Source organism: Saccopteryx bilineata, chromosome 2 (assembly GCF_036850765.1).
Source record: "Saccopteryx bilineata isolate mSacBil1 chromosome 2, mSacBil1_pri_phased_curated, whole genome shotgun sequence".
Classification (NCBI taxonomy): Eukaryota; Metazoa; Chordata; class Mammalia; order Chiroptera; family Emballonuridae; genus Saccopteryx; species Saccopteryx bilineata.
Genome location: NC_089491.1, coordinates 136,613,128 through 136,629,682, shown reverse-complemented (window position 1 = coordinate 136,629,682; position 16,555 = coordinate 136,613,128). Strand labels below are relative to the sequence as shown.

General features: G+C 40.3%; 1 protein-coding gene across 1 annotated transcript in view; it reads right to left on the bottom strand.

The window, feature by feature from the left end:
* Positions 1–2,142: 2,142 nt before the first annotated feature.
* MRPS35 (mitochondrial ribosomal protein S35) overlaps positions 2,143–16,555 on the bottom strand; it is a 52,322-nt gene continuing 37,909 nt past the window's right edge. The window contains exon 8 of the mRNA XM_066258021.1: positions 2,143–2,504. Coding sequence (XP_066114118.1) covers positions 2,235–2,504 — 270 coding nt within the window. The 3' untranslated portion in view covers positions 2,143–2,234. The remainder of the gene's footprint in view (positions 2,505–16,555) is intronic.

The window sequence follows — 16,555 nt, the reverse complement described above, 5'->3', positions numbered from 1 at the left end:
CTGAGCCAGGACTACTTTGCTTTTCATTAACTATTTTCATTCACTGAAATACAACATAACTCTCTCTCCTTTTTGTAGTCAAAGCCTTATTGTTGTCCTTTCTACCCTACTGACTCTTGGCTTAATAATACCAAATCATAACTTCAATTTATATAAATCTTTCGGTCGTTTTGAAATTCCTTTGGGCTTTCATATATGTCCCCTAATTCTGCCAGGCAAAATAAGTCTTAGGCAAATAAACTCAAGAACTCCTTTATTTTTATTTTAAATTTATGTCACTTGTGGACAACTTTGGGAATGGTAAGAAGTGACTTACAGATATACTTGAAAATACTGAATTGACAGCTAAATGGAATGGAGTGTTTCATAAGGCAGTTCTCATTTTGTCATTTACTCCATTAAAACTCACAGTCCTTAAGCCTCATCTCTCTCCTGAGCTGTGGAAGCTCTAACTGGGGAATCAAGAGACCAGTACCACCTGACTAGGCAGTGGTGCAGTGGATAGAGCAAGGGTCCCCAAACTATGGCCCATGGGCCACATGTGGCCCCCTGAGGCCGTTTATCCGGCCCCCACTGCACTTCCGGAAGGGGCACCTCTTTCATTGGTGGTGCACCCTGTGCTCCTGGAGTACTGTATGTGGTGGTGCCGCAAAGGGCGGCATCGCTTGGGTACAGTACTACTTCCAGTGATGCGGGACGCACGCGTCATGGCTCTGGAAGCCTGTCCTATCACTTGTTATGGCTAGCAGTGACAAATATGGAACTGGACATTGACCATCTCTTTAGCCAAAAGCAGGCCCATAGTTCCCATTGAAATACTGGTCAGTTTATTGATTTAAATTTACTTGTTCTTTATTTTAAATATTGTATTTGTTCCCATTTTGTTTTTTTACTTTAAAATAAGATATGTGCAGTGTGCACAGGGATTTGTTCATAATTTTTTTATAGTCCGGCCCTCCAACGGTCTGAGGGTCAGTGAACTGGCCCCCTGTGTAAAAAGTTTGGGGACCCCTGGGATAGAACGTTGGACTGGGATGCCAAGGACCCAGGTTCAAGACTCCAAGGATGCCAGCTTGAGCGCAGGCTCATCTGGTTTGAACAAAAGCTCACCAGCTTGGACCCAAGGTCGCTGGCTTGAGCAAGGGGTTACTCAGTCTGTTGAAGGCCCGAGGTCAAGGCACGTGTGAGAAAGCAATCAATGAACAACTAAGGTGTCGCAATGCACGACAATAAACCAATGATTGATACTTCTCATCTCTCCGTTCCTTTCTGTCTGTCCCTGTCTATCCCTCTCTCTGACTCTGTCTCTGTAAAAAAAAAAAAAAAAAAAAAAGAGACCAGTATCCATTAATCTCCACTACCACTTTTCTGCAAGCTTAGGTTTAGAGAAAGGAACCCCAGAAAATAGAAAGTAAGATGTTAAACAGAACTGAGTCAATACAAAGTGACCCCAAAACAGAGGGATGGAACCAATATTTTACATTAGGTAATATTTCCAAGAACCTGTTTCCTGGGGAGGGGGGGGGGGGTAAGGGAAAGAGATGAGAAGCATCAACTCTTCATTGTAGCACTTTAGTTGTTTATTAATTGCCTTCTCATGTGTCTTGACCAGGGAGCTCCAGCTGAGCCAGTGACCCCTTGCTTAAGCCAGCGACCTTGGGCTTCAAGCCAGTGACCTTGGGCTTCAAGTCAGCAACCATGGGGTCATGTATATGATCTCACACTCAAGCTGGCGACCCCGTGCTCAAGCCGGATGAGCCCACACTCAAGCCAGTGACCTCGGGGTTTCAAACCTGGGTCCTCTTGTGTCCTAGGCCTACACTTTATCCACTGCATCACTGCCTAATCAGGCACAAGGACCTCTTTCTAATCAGAACTGGCACCTGCAACAATTCATTGTGTAGAGAGCAGTTATGTCAACCAAGCACTGAATAGCAGTGGGGGCCTGGGCTCTGGGCCTAGCTTCCCAAAAAAACCAAATTATAATTCAGAAGCATCTAGTAAGTGCTAATGTGTAGGGAACAAAGGTAGCAGGTGACTAAATAGATCTAATTAGTCTAATTGTCCCAGAGCATCAAGAAGAAAATTTGTGAATAATCATTGCAATTATGAATGTATAAAGTAATAAATTTAACTCTGAAGTAATTTTTTTAACATATTAAACTTTATATCAAATTATATAACAATTACATATAGGTCATAAAATTAACAAATCAAGAACATTTCTACATGACTCATGCCAGATTTAACAGTTTCTTCACTGATTCTTTGTACTGAGAAAGGGTATTTTCACTCTCCCCCTCGTTCTTAAGACTAACAACCGCCTTCCTGTAATCTTCAACTTCTTTAGTCCCAAGGAGCTCGTCTTTATTTACTTCTGAGTGGTTCTCTGCAGCTTTAATTTGGAGAAGTGTTTCCACGATATTTTTTTCTGAGGAGCTATTTGTCCATATATACTCTTCCATGTCTGCTTCAGTCTTATTTTTCTCCCATTCCTCAGTTTTCTGAAAGGAAAAAAACGAGTTCTGAATTCTGGGAAATATTATCCAAAGATAAAGTTGGGGTTCTAAGAGGAAGAGAAGTTTGCAAAGTGTGGCGAGCGCCCGGTCAACACGACGAGTGCCCACTCTGCACCCCTCTGCCCAGCGCTGCCCTCCACCGCACCAGCGGCTTCAGGGCTGCGCGCCCCGTTATGCAGACACTCCGTTACCGCTTACTAATTCTAACTTCACATATAAAGCAATGCTGTTTTCCAAAAGATACACAAAACTCATTTTTTTGCAGCTTTCTAGGCCTTAAACTCTAACACATCAATGGTTCACATTTCTGCGGTTAACAATAATGAGTGTGGAGACAGTATTTATATTTGTAACATGCCTGTGGGGATGACAGGAAAGACCAATTATTATAACAAAATTAAAAATATGAAGTATGTGTTAGACATGATTTTCAGTCATAATGACTTCATATATGCTGGAATTTTGTTTTGATATTATCTTTCTTTTCTGTTCCTATAATGGAAATTATTTTTGTTACCACTTGTTATTTTCTTTCAAAATTTATTTCCATGCCATTTGAGCGAACACTGGTAGGTTTCATAGTAATATAATTCAGCCTTATGGTTTAAATGAAGATGTAACACTCTGTGAAAAATCAAACAAAGCAGCTAATAAGTAATGTGCTCTGGTTACAAGAAGTGCTGAATCCCAACCCCATTCCGAGTTCACACACAGTAAGATTCTGAGCTAGAGGCCACTGCAGAGTCATCTACTATTCTTACAACTTTAAGGTGCTAACCCCCAAAGTAGTAACATTTTAAAGTATTAGGAAAGAGGTAAATTATATATAGAGTGTCAGAAATATTAAAAACTCCTACTGATTGATTTGTTGAATGATTTAGCAAGAGAGACAGTGAGACAGAGAGAAGGACAGACAGGAATGGAAAGAGATGAGAAGCATCAGTTCTTCGTTATGGCACCTTAGTTGTTCATTGGTTGCTTTCTCATGTGTGCCTTGACCAGGGACTCCAGTCGAGCCAGTGACCCCTTGCTCAAGCCAGAGACCTTAGACTCAAGCCAGTGACCATGGGGTCATGTCTATGATCCCACATTCAAGCCGGTGACCCCTTGCTCAAGCTGGTGAGCCTGTGCTCAAGCTGGCAACCTTGGAGTTTCAAACCTGGGTTCTCTGAGTCCCAGGCTGACACTTTATCCAATGCTCTACACCTGATCAGGCAGTATTTTTAATATATTATTTCATTCCTTATTTAAAAAAAAATTTTTTTTTAATTGATTTTAGAGTGAAAGAGAGAAACTTCGATTTGTTGTTCCCCTCATTTATGTATTCATTGGTTGACTCTTGTATGTTCCCTGACCTGGGATCCAACCTGCAACCTTAGCATATCAGGATGATCCTCTAACTGACTAAGCTACCCGGCCAGGGCCCTCCTCTTGATTTTTTAATTTATTTTTTGTTGTTATCTGTCCTTCTGTCCATCAATTCATTCATAACTCTTCCCCAGCCCAAGCAGACAGGGCTCCTCCAAGCTAAGTGAGCACCAAGAATGAGGTAGTTTTCACCCATGCATCCCTCCCACCCCACCCCTATAAAAAGAGGAAAATGTACTGGAGATCTGTCCCTCAAAGGGTAAAAGAGGAGCCCCACGAAGTGCAAACAGGCCACTGGGGATGCCGCTGACTCAGCAACCCCAGTCAGATCACTGACGCCCGGAAGAGAGGCTCCCCGCCAGAGACACACAGCAAGAAGAAATCTTTCTTTCAGCCTTCAAACTAAGTATCTCTTTCCTTCGAGAGAAACTAATAGGATGAAGGATGTCTCCCCTTATCCCCAAATTCCTTAACCAACACGGATCCCTGTACTGTCTGCCCACCTCCCTACAGTGAATTTATGGCTGAAGACAATGTCTAAACTTATGTTCTAGAAATATCTTACCTGGTTGAGAATCAACTCTATGCCCCCTCTTCATCTGGTAGTGAGGCTTGGCTGAGGGGAATGGAATCAGTGTGGCACTTTTCTTGGTGTGTCCTGCCCAAACAACACTGGCAAATAATTTCTAACAGCCAAATTCTGAATTTGTACGTTAAAAAAAAAAAAGACAAAATTACCCTACCCAACCTAATTTTAACTGTAATATTTGGGGAAGAAGAAAAAATGTCAGCCCCTTAAAAATGCTCTAGATAAATGGTTCTATCTATTCTTAGAAATAGTTTGTTTCAAGACATTTATAATGTCATAGTTTCTTCATAATTCTAATTTACAAGTAAAGTATATTTAACTTAAAAGTCCAACAAATATATTTTATAAAGCAATAAGTAAAACAGTCTTTCCATCTCATTCTTGACTGCTTGAGGTCAACTAATTAAGAGATTGTTACTTTTAATCAAGTAATTAATAAGTTAATATTAATAGGAGATTAATAAGAGTAATAAAGACTACTTAATGGTTTCAAAAATGTTTCACCTAGATTTATCAAGATTTTCTTAACTGCTTTGAAACAGATGCTTAGACAGGAGATACCAAAGTAAATACATGGATAATTTCCAACATTTTATTTATATTCCCCTGACATTTGGTTATACGATTCTACACTGGTTTGCCAAGGTGTGTTATAGGCATGATTGCTATTGATTTCCTCAGATCTGGTGGCTAGGTGAGCCTGGAGCAATCACAAGTACCCTCTGCTTTCATTTAATTTTAAAAATTTTACTACAGTGATACAAACAGCAAAATTCAAATGATGGAAAAGCCTACACAAAACAAACATTTCTTAAACAATAAAAAATAAATAAATTGTAAGAAAACAGTTGAATAGACAAAGCTGCCTTTTGGATCGTGACTGCAATGGGGCACCCTTTCAAAAAACACTTACTGAGAACCTACTATATGCTGCGTAGTCCTAGGAGAAGTTATATGTGTCCAGGCACCCTGGCTACAAACTAATGTTTTCATAATCAAGTATTTTAGACCAAAGATACATTTGCTTATTCATATTAGACATCTGCTGAAATTCTTCAGGTGAAATAAAGAATAGAGCTGGCTAAAACAAACAAATCATTATTCAAATGTGATAATACACTGGAACAAAATTAATTCATTTTATAAGCTAACCATTTACATGAGGCTATTAACTCTACTATAACAGTTTTGTTTTTGTGATTAAAAGTCTACTATAGCCTGACCAGGTGGTAGCACAGTGGATAGAGTGTCAACCTGGGATGCTAAGGACCCAGGTTTGAAACCCCGAGGTCGCTGGCCTGGGCAAGGGATCACTGGCTCAGCTGAAGCCCCCTGGTCAAGGCACATACGAGAAAGCAATCAATGAACTAAAAGTGCCGCAACTATAAATTGATACTTGTCATCTATCTCCCTTCCTCTCTGTTTCTCTCACTTGCTCTCTTGCAAAAAAATAGTATTATAGAAAATTCTGACCATATATTAATATAAAAGTAAAGGCAACAGCACTACATGCACCCATCATCCAGTTTCTCTATTTTTTTCTTAAAGATTTATTGATTTTACAGAGAGGAGGGGGAAGAGAGAGAAGTATCAACTCATAGTGGCTTCACTTTAGTTCATTGATTGCCTCTTGACTGGGCAAGCCTGGGGTTTTGAACCAGCGACCTCAGCATTACAGGTTGATGCTTCTATCAACTGTGCCACCATAGGTCAGGCCCCATCATCCAGTTTCATCTATCAACTCATAGCCAATCTTATTTATATATGCTTCTTTCTAAAGAAAACACATAAAAGCAGTGACCCCTTACCATGCTCTCACTGTACTTACTTTGAAGGAAACCTCAGACTTTGTCATTTTATCCATAATATATTAGTATTTTTCTTTAAAAATATGAAGACTATTTTAAAAACCATAACCAGAATCGCATTATTGTGGTATTCTGATTAACAGCCCGAGCTGGGTCAGCTTGTCCATTCCTTCAGTTGATCCACTCTATCAATTAGCAACTCCCATGTGCAGACTGTGTGCCCGGCCTGCTGCTTCCCTGGCATCACCTTGCCGCAGGCCGCAGCAGCTGAGCAATGCCCAACTGGGGCAGGGGCCCGCCCTTGGAGTTTGAACCCAAAGAGAAAACGAAATTCAGCTTAGTTTTAGTTTTGTTCCTTTGATGCCCTCTTTCCTCACCTCTCCCTCCCCTCACCCTGGGTGACCAGTCCTATAAATTCTGAACTCGTGAAAGTCATGCTATCTGACATACAGACTGAAGGAGGGGTAATTAGTCTTCAAATGGAAAAAAAAGAGGCAGTTACCACAGAATAAGAGAGCCCAGGGAATAAAAACAGCCCTCACACTGTCTTGTTTTTGTTCCTGCCCGTTCCTGAGATTCTGGAGAATCCTGCCTGCCCCTGTATCTTCTCTGCTTAAGCCCAGTCAGTGAGCATCTATGACTCACAACAAGGGGCGGGGCATTCTCAACAACACGGTACACAAGAGAGAGGCTGGACGACAGAAAGAGTCTGCAGTTGTCAGCACACACAAAACAATTTACATCACCTGGGAGAAAGTACAGAATGAGAAAAAAAAGAGAAAAAGGAAATATTTGGGAAACAATTAAATATAATTGATTTAGACTAAAACACGTAGCAGACATTTCTAGAAACATGACACATTCAGTGAGAAATATTACAGTTAACACCATTTAGTATCTAAATAAGCAATATCTCTGAAATGGTATACTTAAAAATAACAATTGTGAAATAAGATTTTTACATTTTTATGACTATAAATGGCCTTTTTGGAAGTTTCCTTCTTTAAAAAAATTTTTTTTTTCTTTAACTACAATGTCTTTAAGCAAAAGTTCACTTTTACATTAAGGACCTCTAAACACAGGGGTTGAATGCTAACTGGGTCATTATCCAGAACCGACTTCAGATATAGTATCAGTAGGCTGCAGCTCCACATACATCTTCCACAGAAAGATCAAATTATTGAGAAGTAAATGGAAAGAAAATCGTCTATAATTCTACCACCCTAAGATAACAATCAGTACAGTGGCACATCGTGCATGTTCTTCTAAGTTCATTTAAAAAACACTGCTATATTAGCCCTGGCCGGTTGGCTCAGTGGTAGAGCGTCGGCCTGGCACGTGGAAGTCCTGGGTTTGATTCCCGGCCAGAGTATACAGGAGAAGGGCCCATCTGTTTCTCTACCCCTCCCTCTCTCCTTCCTCTCTGTCTCTCTCTCCCCCTCCCGCAGCCAAGGCTCCATTGGAGTAAACTTGGCCCGGGCGCTGAGGATGGCTCCGTAGCCTCTGCCTCAGGTGCTAGAATGGCTCTGGTTGCAACAGAGCAACGCTCCAGATGGGCAGAGCTTCAACCCCTCGTGGGCAAGCCCGGTGGATCCTGGTTGGGCACATGCAGGAGTCTGACTGCCTCCCTGCTTCTAATGTCAGAAAAATACAAACAAACAAATAACACTGCCATACTGACCTGGAACTCTGAGGTCACTGGTTCGAAACTTCAGGCTTGCCTGATCAAGGCACATATGAGAAGCAACTATGAGTTGATACTTCCTGCTCCTCCAAACCCCCTGCCTTACTCTCTCTCCTCTCTCTCTAAATTCAATAAATAAAGTATTTTTTAAAAAATTGCCATGATTACAATTTATCTTATAATTCACAGTCAAAACTTTAGCTCCTAAAATACACCCAGGATTGAAAGTGTGCAGTTGTTTCCTTTTTTGAAGTGTAATTGGAGTGTGTCAATTTTAAAGCATAAACAATTGCACAAAAATACTGGGAGGGCAATAAAAATATCACTGTAAGCTTAAACTGATTGTCATTCAAGCAAAGAATCTGGTGCCTATTTTAATACTTCAACCCCTGAATATTTATAATTTCACCATTGATTTATAAGGGTGAACATTACACATACACACACACACACACACACACACACACACACACACAGTGCCTAGATGAGACAACCTGCTCTGACTACAGTAACCTGGAGGGAGTGACCTTCCATTCCACACGACCCTGTTTTCTTTCCCACAGCTGGGCTCGATTCAGTCACTCATTCATTTACTCAGTAAATACGGACTGCACAACTACAGCACTCTCCTGGAACTGCTAGACTGGTAGGAGACCTGGAGTTGAGGAGAAGCCAGTCAGAAGTAGGCCATAAAGACCTAGAGGAAGGAAAAGCTTAGTACATGCAGGGAACTGAATGAAGGCCAGGTGAGGCAAGTAGCATGGGCTGAATCTGAGTAGCTATCAGAATACCCACTATTCTGGCCCTGGCTGGTTTGCTCAGTGGTAGAGTGTTGGTCTGGCATGTGGAGGTTAGGGTTCAATTCCTGGTCAGGCAAACAAGAAAAGAAACCATCTGTTTCTCTACCCCTTCCCCTCCTCCTTCTCTCTTTCTTTCTCTCTCTTCTCCTCTTGTAGCCATGGCTCAAATGGTTCCAGCAATTGGCCCCGGGAGCTGAGGATGGCTCCATGGTCTTGCCTCAGGCGCTGAAATAGCTCTGTTGCTCAGCAACAGAGCAGTGCCCCAGATGGGCAGAGCATCACCCAGTAGGGGACTTGCTGGATGGATCCCAGTCAGGGTGCACACAGGAGTCTGTCTCTCTGCCTCCCCACCTCTCATTTAAAAAAAAAAAAAAGACCTGACCAGGTGGTGGCGCAGTGAATAGAGCATCGGACTGGGATGTGAAAGGACCCAGGTTCGAGACCCCGAGGTCGCCAGCTTGAGCGCGGGCTCATCTGGCTTGAGCAAAGAGCTCACCAGCTTGGACCCAAGGTCTCTGGCTCCAGCAGGGGGTTACTCGGTCTGCTGAAGGCCCACGGTCAAGGCACATGTGAGAAAGCAATCAATGAACAACTAAGAAGTCGCAACGTGCAACGAGAAACTGATGATTGATGCTTCTCATCTCTCTCTGTTCCTGTCTGTCTGTCCCTGTCTATCTCTGCCTCTGTAAAAAAAAAAAAAAGAACACTTACTATTCTGAGCACCTCACACATATTCACTCCTTTACCTTTCACAGCAATCCTATGAGGTAACACTTTATACCATCTGTTTTACAGTCCAGGAACCTGAAGCTCAGGGTAACTAAATAATGTGCCCCAAATCATCCTGCTTGCTAGTCGCAGAACATGTCCCAAGGACCATAGAAACATGGTAAAAATATAAAAGAAACAAAAGAATAATTTAACTGGAACCTATCTGCTTTCTTCCCTTTGTAAGCATAAATTCAATGTGTAGAAAAACATACTAATAATAGCTAATTCATGCAATGGTCAGTGTACTCTTTTTTTTTTTTAATTTATTTATTGGTTTCAGAGAAAGAGGAAGGGGGAGAGACAGACAGAAACATCAATCTGTTCCTGTATGTGCCTTGACCAGGGATTGAACCCACAACCTTTGCATATTGGGTTGATGCTCCAAACAACCGAACCATCCACCCAGGGCTGGTCAGTGCATTCTGACGTGACAAGGCAAAGAAATATCTGTTTTCCTTAGCACACAAATCTGTCACCTTCTACCATCTTATTTACAAGTTGCTTTCCCTAGGACATGAATCATAGTAATATTCCACTTCTCATGATTACAAGTAAGGCATTGTGCTATATGAGGGAAAACAGTTCAACCATTAAGAAAAACCCCAGAGTTATTTAAAAATTATAAAAAATAGAAAGAGATAAGTATGCATAATGAATAATAAATTCCTCCCAATTCTTTCAGTTACCACAGCTAACTTTTAACTTAATATGTAAAGGAATTCAATTCAATTCAGATCAGTTTAACAATTTATTGACTGCTGATATGCCAGACATTGTAATAGATGCTAGAAATATAATGATGAAGTGTACAGTCCTTGTCCTCAGTGATGTCAAAGTCTAATGGAGTGAGGCAGCCATGTGTATAAACAATTTCATAAAAGTAATAAAAGAAATGCTAACTGAAGGAGGGTGAAGGGAAAAAGGATGGGCAAGCGTTAACTTAAGAGAGGTAACATTTGAGGTGTACTAACTTGTATGAATTTGCAAGGCTGATACTCTGGGGGGAAAAAAGATTACAAGCAAAGAGAACAGCATGTGCAAAGTTATGAAAGAACACATTATGTTCATTATGGCTGCCATATAGGATATATAACCTACATTTCCTGAGTAGCTGATAATGAGGTGGCAAATGACAGTGAACAGACAGGCTAAGATGCTCAGATCTAATCCTAGGTAATGGGATACCACTGAAGGACTATCTTATAAAGAAATAGATACAACAGACTTGTTTCTTAGAACAATTACTTTAACAGCAACATGGAAGACAGATGAGACAGGAAAGTCAATAAGGCTGTTATGGGTTTGCATGCAAAAGATAAGACTCACACTAGGGTAGTAGCAGTTGGGATAAAGAGGAGAAAACAGGTTTTTTTTTTTAACAGATATTTAAGGCTAAAACTGAAAAGACCCAGAGACTAATTAGATAAAGGTGAGAGAGGGACTTCAAGAGCATAATGCTCAGATTCATGACTCCAGGCACTGGGTGGGAAAGAACACAAACTTTTCTTAAAGGTCTGTAAGTGCACCGTACTGTTGAACATGAAGGGAAAATGGAATCTTGCCCGAAGGCAAAGGAACTTGAGAAGTGTCACCTTTGTTGTATCATCTTACCACTGAAGAATCCAGAGCAGCTGTCACAGCCCACCACATCAAGTCAGAAAATGTATGGCTGGGTGTATGACAGACAACCCCTCCCCACTTTCCTGACTCTCATTCAAGTGTCCATTCCACACTCTCAGCTAATACTATATACACGTCTTATCTTAAAAGAGATAAATCAACCTTCTAATCAGTTTCTTTATTAACACTCAAAAATTGGGGAATTTACTAACAATCAGAGCTCAGCACCTGAATTACCCTTGGTGTCTTTTAAAAAGAAACAAGCCTAGCCCTGGCCAGTTGGCTCAGTGGTAGAGTGTTGGCCTGGCATATGGAAGTCCTGGGTTTGATTCCCGGTCAGAGCACACAGGAGAAGTGACCATCTTCTTTACCCCTCCCTATCTCACTTCTCTCTCTCTCTCTCTCTCTCTCTCGCTCTCTCTCTTTCTCTCTCTCTCTCTCTCTCCCTCTCTCTTTCTCCCCCTCCTGCAGCCATGGCTCGACTGGAGCAAGCTGACCCCAGGCGCTGAGGATGGCTCCACGGCCTCCATCTCAGGCACTAAGAGCTCGGTTGCTGAGCAATGGAACAACACCCCAGACAGGCAGGGCATCACCCCCTACTAGACTTGCCAGGTGGATCCCAGTTGGGGCACATGTGGGAGTCTGTCTCTCTACCTCCCCTCCTCTCACTGAATTAAAAAAAAAGAACTATCATATGATCCAGCAATTCCACTTCTGGATATTTATGCAAAGGAAATAAAAACATTAACTCAGATATCAGTACCCCATATTTACTGCAGCATTATTTGCGATAGCTAATACATAGAAACAATCTAAGCATGCATCAATAAGTGAATGAATAAAGAGTGAGATATATATACACATATATGCCCAATGAAAATTACTTAGCCATAAAAAAAGAGAAAATCTTGCCATCTGTGACAACATGGATGGATCTTGGCAGAACTATATGCTAGGTGAAATTAGTCAGGGAAAGACAAATATAATATGATCTCACCTACATGTAGAATCTAAAAACAAAAGCAAAAAACACTGAACTCAGAAACAGAACAGACTGGTGGTTACCAGAGGACAGGGAAGAAGGGTGAGCAAAATGGGCAAAGGTGGTCAAAAGGTGCCAACTCCCAATTATAAAATAAGAAAGTCACGGAGATATAACATACAACATGGGGACCGTAAGTCAATAATATTGTACTGTACACCTGAAAGCTGCTGAGAGTGTAGATCTTTTTTTTTTTTTTTGGAAATTCTCTTATTTATTTATTTATTTATTTATTTATTTATTTATTTTAGAAAGGAGAGAGAGAGGGAGAGGAGAGACAGAGAGAGAGAAGGGGGAGGAGCAGGAAGCATCAACTCCCATATGTGCCTTGACCAGGCAAGCCCAGGGTTTCAAACCAGCGACCTCAGCATTTCCAGGTCAACGCTTTATCCACTGCGCCACCACAGGTCAGGCCGAGAGTGTAGATCTTAAAAAGTTTTCATCACAAGAAAAAATTTATAACTATATGTGGTGAAGGCTATCAACTTGACATATCGTGATCATTTCACAATGTATACATGTATCAATTATGCTGTACATCTTAAACTAGTGAGTTATATGTCAATTATATCTCAATTTTTAAAAAAAAGAGGCTCAAAGTGGGTATCAACTAAAGCCTTGCAAGATATATAAGAAATATAGCCATAGAGAAGAGTAAAAAATAAATAGTAAATTATACAACTTTTATCATACTTTTGTAATATTTATTACTAAAACAACTTGCTTCTACTAGTGTCCCTAAATGAAAGATGATGTTTTTCCCCTTAAGTATTAACCTCCATATCCAACAATACCAAAGACATAACAGGCAACCAGTAAACACTTATTTGCCTATCAACCACCAAAAAGTTCATTTTCATGAAAGCACACTTGATATTTGCCAAAAGGATGGTTTCCTCTTTCATAATCACTACAAACTGTGAAAGAGGTTCTTTTCAAACAACTAGTAAAATGTTGCATCAGCCCAATGCGCCCTCTGTGTGCAAATTCACAACCCTAACTGAGCTATGCAACCTGTTTTCGATCTGGGTCTGACTTAGCTTTCCTCTCATCTCCCACCTCTGCCCTCTTACCGTTATACCCTGGCAGCAGCAAACTTCTGCCTGCTCTGTGAACGCAAGGGCCTACAGTCCTTCATCCCTTTTTCTGCCGCACTGCTACTCATCTTTCAACCAGCCACCACTTTTGTGAGGCCTCTGGGGAGAACTAATCCTTGTCTGCGCCCTCACAGCCTATGTTCCTACCTCTGTTACCTAGGAAAGGAGACTACAGTTGACCCCTGAACAATGTGGGGGTTAGGGGTGCCGACAACCCCTTGTCCCCTGCAGTCAAAATCCTGATATAAATTTTGCCTTTACGTATCCTGTAACCATCAATTCCATTTAGAAATAAAGATGCCCAAGGCAGAGGTTCATTCATTTTGTAGTCCTACCATTAATAGCACTGTAATTTACCCTGGTAATTTATGCACAAGTGAGCACACACAATCACAGTGAAGCCATAAACCAAATAGATTAAATGAAGATTATGGCTCTGCAAAAGTATTCTTCACTTTTTATCAAAATACTTGCAATAAGGTCACCTTTATAAATGAACCTTTTTAGCGAGGGTAATGTTATCCAACTAAGATTTTGTTATATGAATTTTCAGAACCACTTTATTACAAAGCTAGATATATTTTTTGACTAGCAATGAAACTATCATGAAATTCAAATAACACAGCCAAAAAACTCAAATTTAAAACTACCAATAGTAATTAAATATCAAAATCATCCAAGAACCCTTGGACTTTGATATTTTTTAGGTCTCTGTCTTCTAAGCAAGTGCTTTTTCCTTTCCTCTAGTGTCTGGGTTTTAGTCTATTTTTTGTGCAAATCACTTCGCAAAATATTTCATCCAATCATTTCTTAACCAAACCACTTGTGGAAGGTTTAAAAAATATCATACAACAAAATTAAAATTTAGGAAGTTCCGTTATTAGTTACGTCAGAATGTAAGTAGAACACATGTTCTAGAATTTTAAATAAAACAGAGTACAGATCTCACTACCTTTATACAGAACCTATCAAATTAAATGTAAGCTGTGTACAGAAATTGGGAATAAATGAATGTACCAGTCTAAGATGTCTTCATTTGAGCATTAACAACAATATAATAGGCCACCATTTACTGAGAGCCCACTCACTATTTGCCAGACATTTCACATAAATTCTCCCTGATCCATCCAAAAATGAGCTGCAGAGGTTAAATGGCTGACCAAGGCTACACAAATAACAAGTAATGGGATTTGAATCCAGGTCTGTATGGTTCCAAAAGTTAAAACTTAATTCACTCCTAAGCTAACAATGTGCAATACCAAAATATTAAAACAGATTTCTACAAGGATCTTTGCTTCTGTGAACTGTTCAAGAATAACTGGTCTGCCTGACCAGGAGGTGGCACAATGGATGGAGTGTTGGACTGGGATGCAGAGGACCCAGGTTCGAGACCCCGAGATCACCCCCCACCCCAGCATGGGCTCCTCTGGCTTGAGCAAAAACTTATCAGCTTGTACCCAAGGTCGCTGACTTGAGCAAGGGGTTACTCAGTCTGCTGAAGGCCTGCGGACAAGGCACATATGAGAAAGCAATCAATGAACAACTAAGGTGTCGCAATGAAAAACTGATGATTGATGCTTCTCATCTCTCCGTTCCTGTCTGTCTGTCCCTGTCTATCCCTCTCTCTGACTCTCTCTCTGTCCCTGTAAAAAAAAAGAAAAAGAAAAAAAAAAATAACTGGTCTGAGATGAGTCTGCCTCTTGCCACCCTCCTAGCACTAAAATAATCATATTTTGAAACATGGCGAAGCCTCCATGCCTGAAGTCAATGCTTTGTGAAGTCTGTTTTTTAGAAGTCTACTTGGATGCTTCTATAGTGAAATTGTTTTGAAGAGCACATAACAGTAACTTTCTTATCCTGAACAGCTTGGCGGAGATGTTTCAGCACTGTGTGAAATGTAACCCTACTACTTTCCTCTGCGCTACTTAGAGGTAACCTCCAGGGGAGGCTCCAAAGCTAAGAAATTAAGGAAAGCTTAGTTTTTATGTACTAAATGCTCTGAAACTAGTCTCTAAAATAAAGGAATGGTTTAAAAGGGGCTCTCTAAATATCTGATTAAATGCCAGGTGGTAACATCAATTTCAAGTATGAATTTCACACTACTGAGGAAAAAAATTTTTTCAACTTAATAAATACTCTGTTCCACCAGCTCCACAAATCTCCCAGTTCTTCTGGCATTAAAGTTCCTTCACCTATTGCACTTGTTTAGAAAGGATCAGGAGCCAAGTTTAATACAGGAATTCTTTAATTGTATCTGTTTAAAACAGTTGTACGTGGCTACTCATTCTGGCATCAAAGTAGTTAAGAGTTCAAGATCAAGCTCTTTGCGTGAATCCAGAATATAAACTCGTTTGGATTCTATGTCATGGAACCACAGAAAGAATCCAGTGAGTCAACTTTCACTGAATTTATTTAACTCTTGTCATTTCCTTTAGAGGAAATTCATTTTACAGGCTGCTGGCAAAATAAGAGACACAAAATTAGTTGGCTGTTATTGTTTAGTATTAACTTTTTCAGTGTCAGTCACAGCTCTGTAGCTCATGCAGCCATGTTGTTGGCTAGAAAGGGAATGAATTTAACTGCCTTAAGCCAAAAGCATTCAAAAATCAACTGACAGGAAAGAGAGATTAACTACTACCATGTTGCTCCCGAAGACAGGAGACAGGAAGGAACTAAAACATCCAGATCAGAAGACCTCAAAAGAAGAGCTACCAGCTACTTTTCTTCACTAACCCCATGACAATGTTTCATTTTCTTTTATTTCCACTCACCCTTCTGTGATACAACTGTTTTATCAATATCAATGAAATGACGTGAACAGTTTAGAGGAGGGCTGCATATATTCACAGAATTTCAACATCTCAGGGATGAAAGGAGGCTCCAATGCCATTAATGCAACTATACTGCTCACAAAAATTAGGGGATATTTCAAAATAAATATAAAGCGATAAAAAAACATTTGATTTTTTTTTATTAAACAAGAATATCAGAAAAGCAAACAAGTCAAATAAAGTTGTTCGATTATGCAAATGAGATGCAAAACCTTTTATTTCATTGGTGAAAATGCACTGTACAAAAGGCTGAAAGTACTGGAGTATCTGCACATTCCCTGATCCCCTAATTCTTGTAAGTGGTGTATTTATCTAAGTAGTGCCTTTTACAACATCCCCAACGAAGTAGGAACATTTTCTAGTATTAAAGTAAGCCATTTCATCTGTAGATAACTCTTAGAAAGTTTTCACTCAGTGAACTGAAGT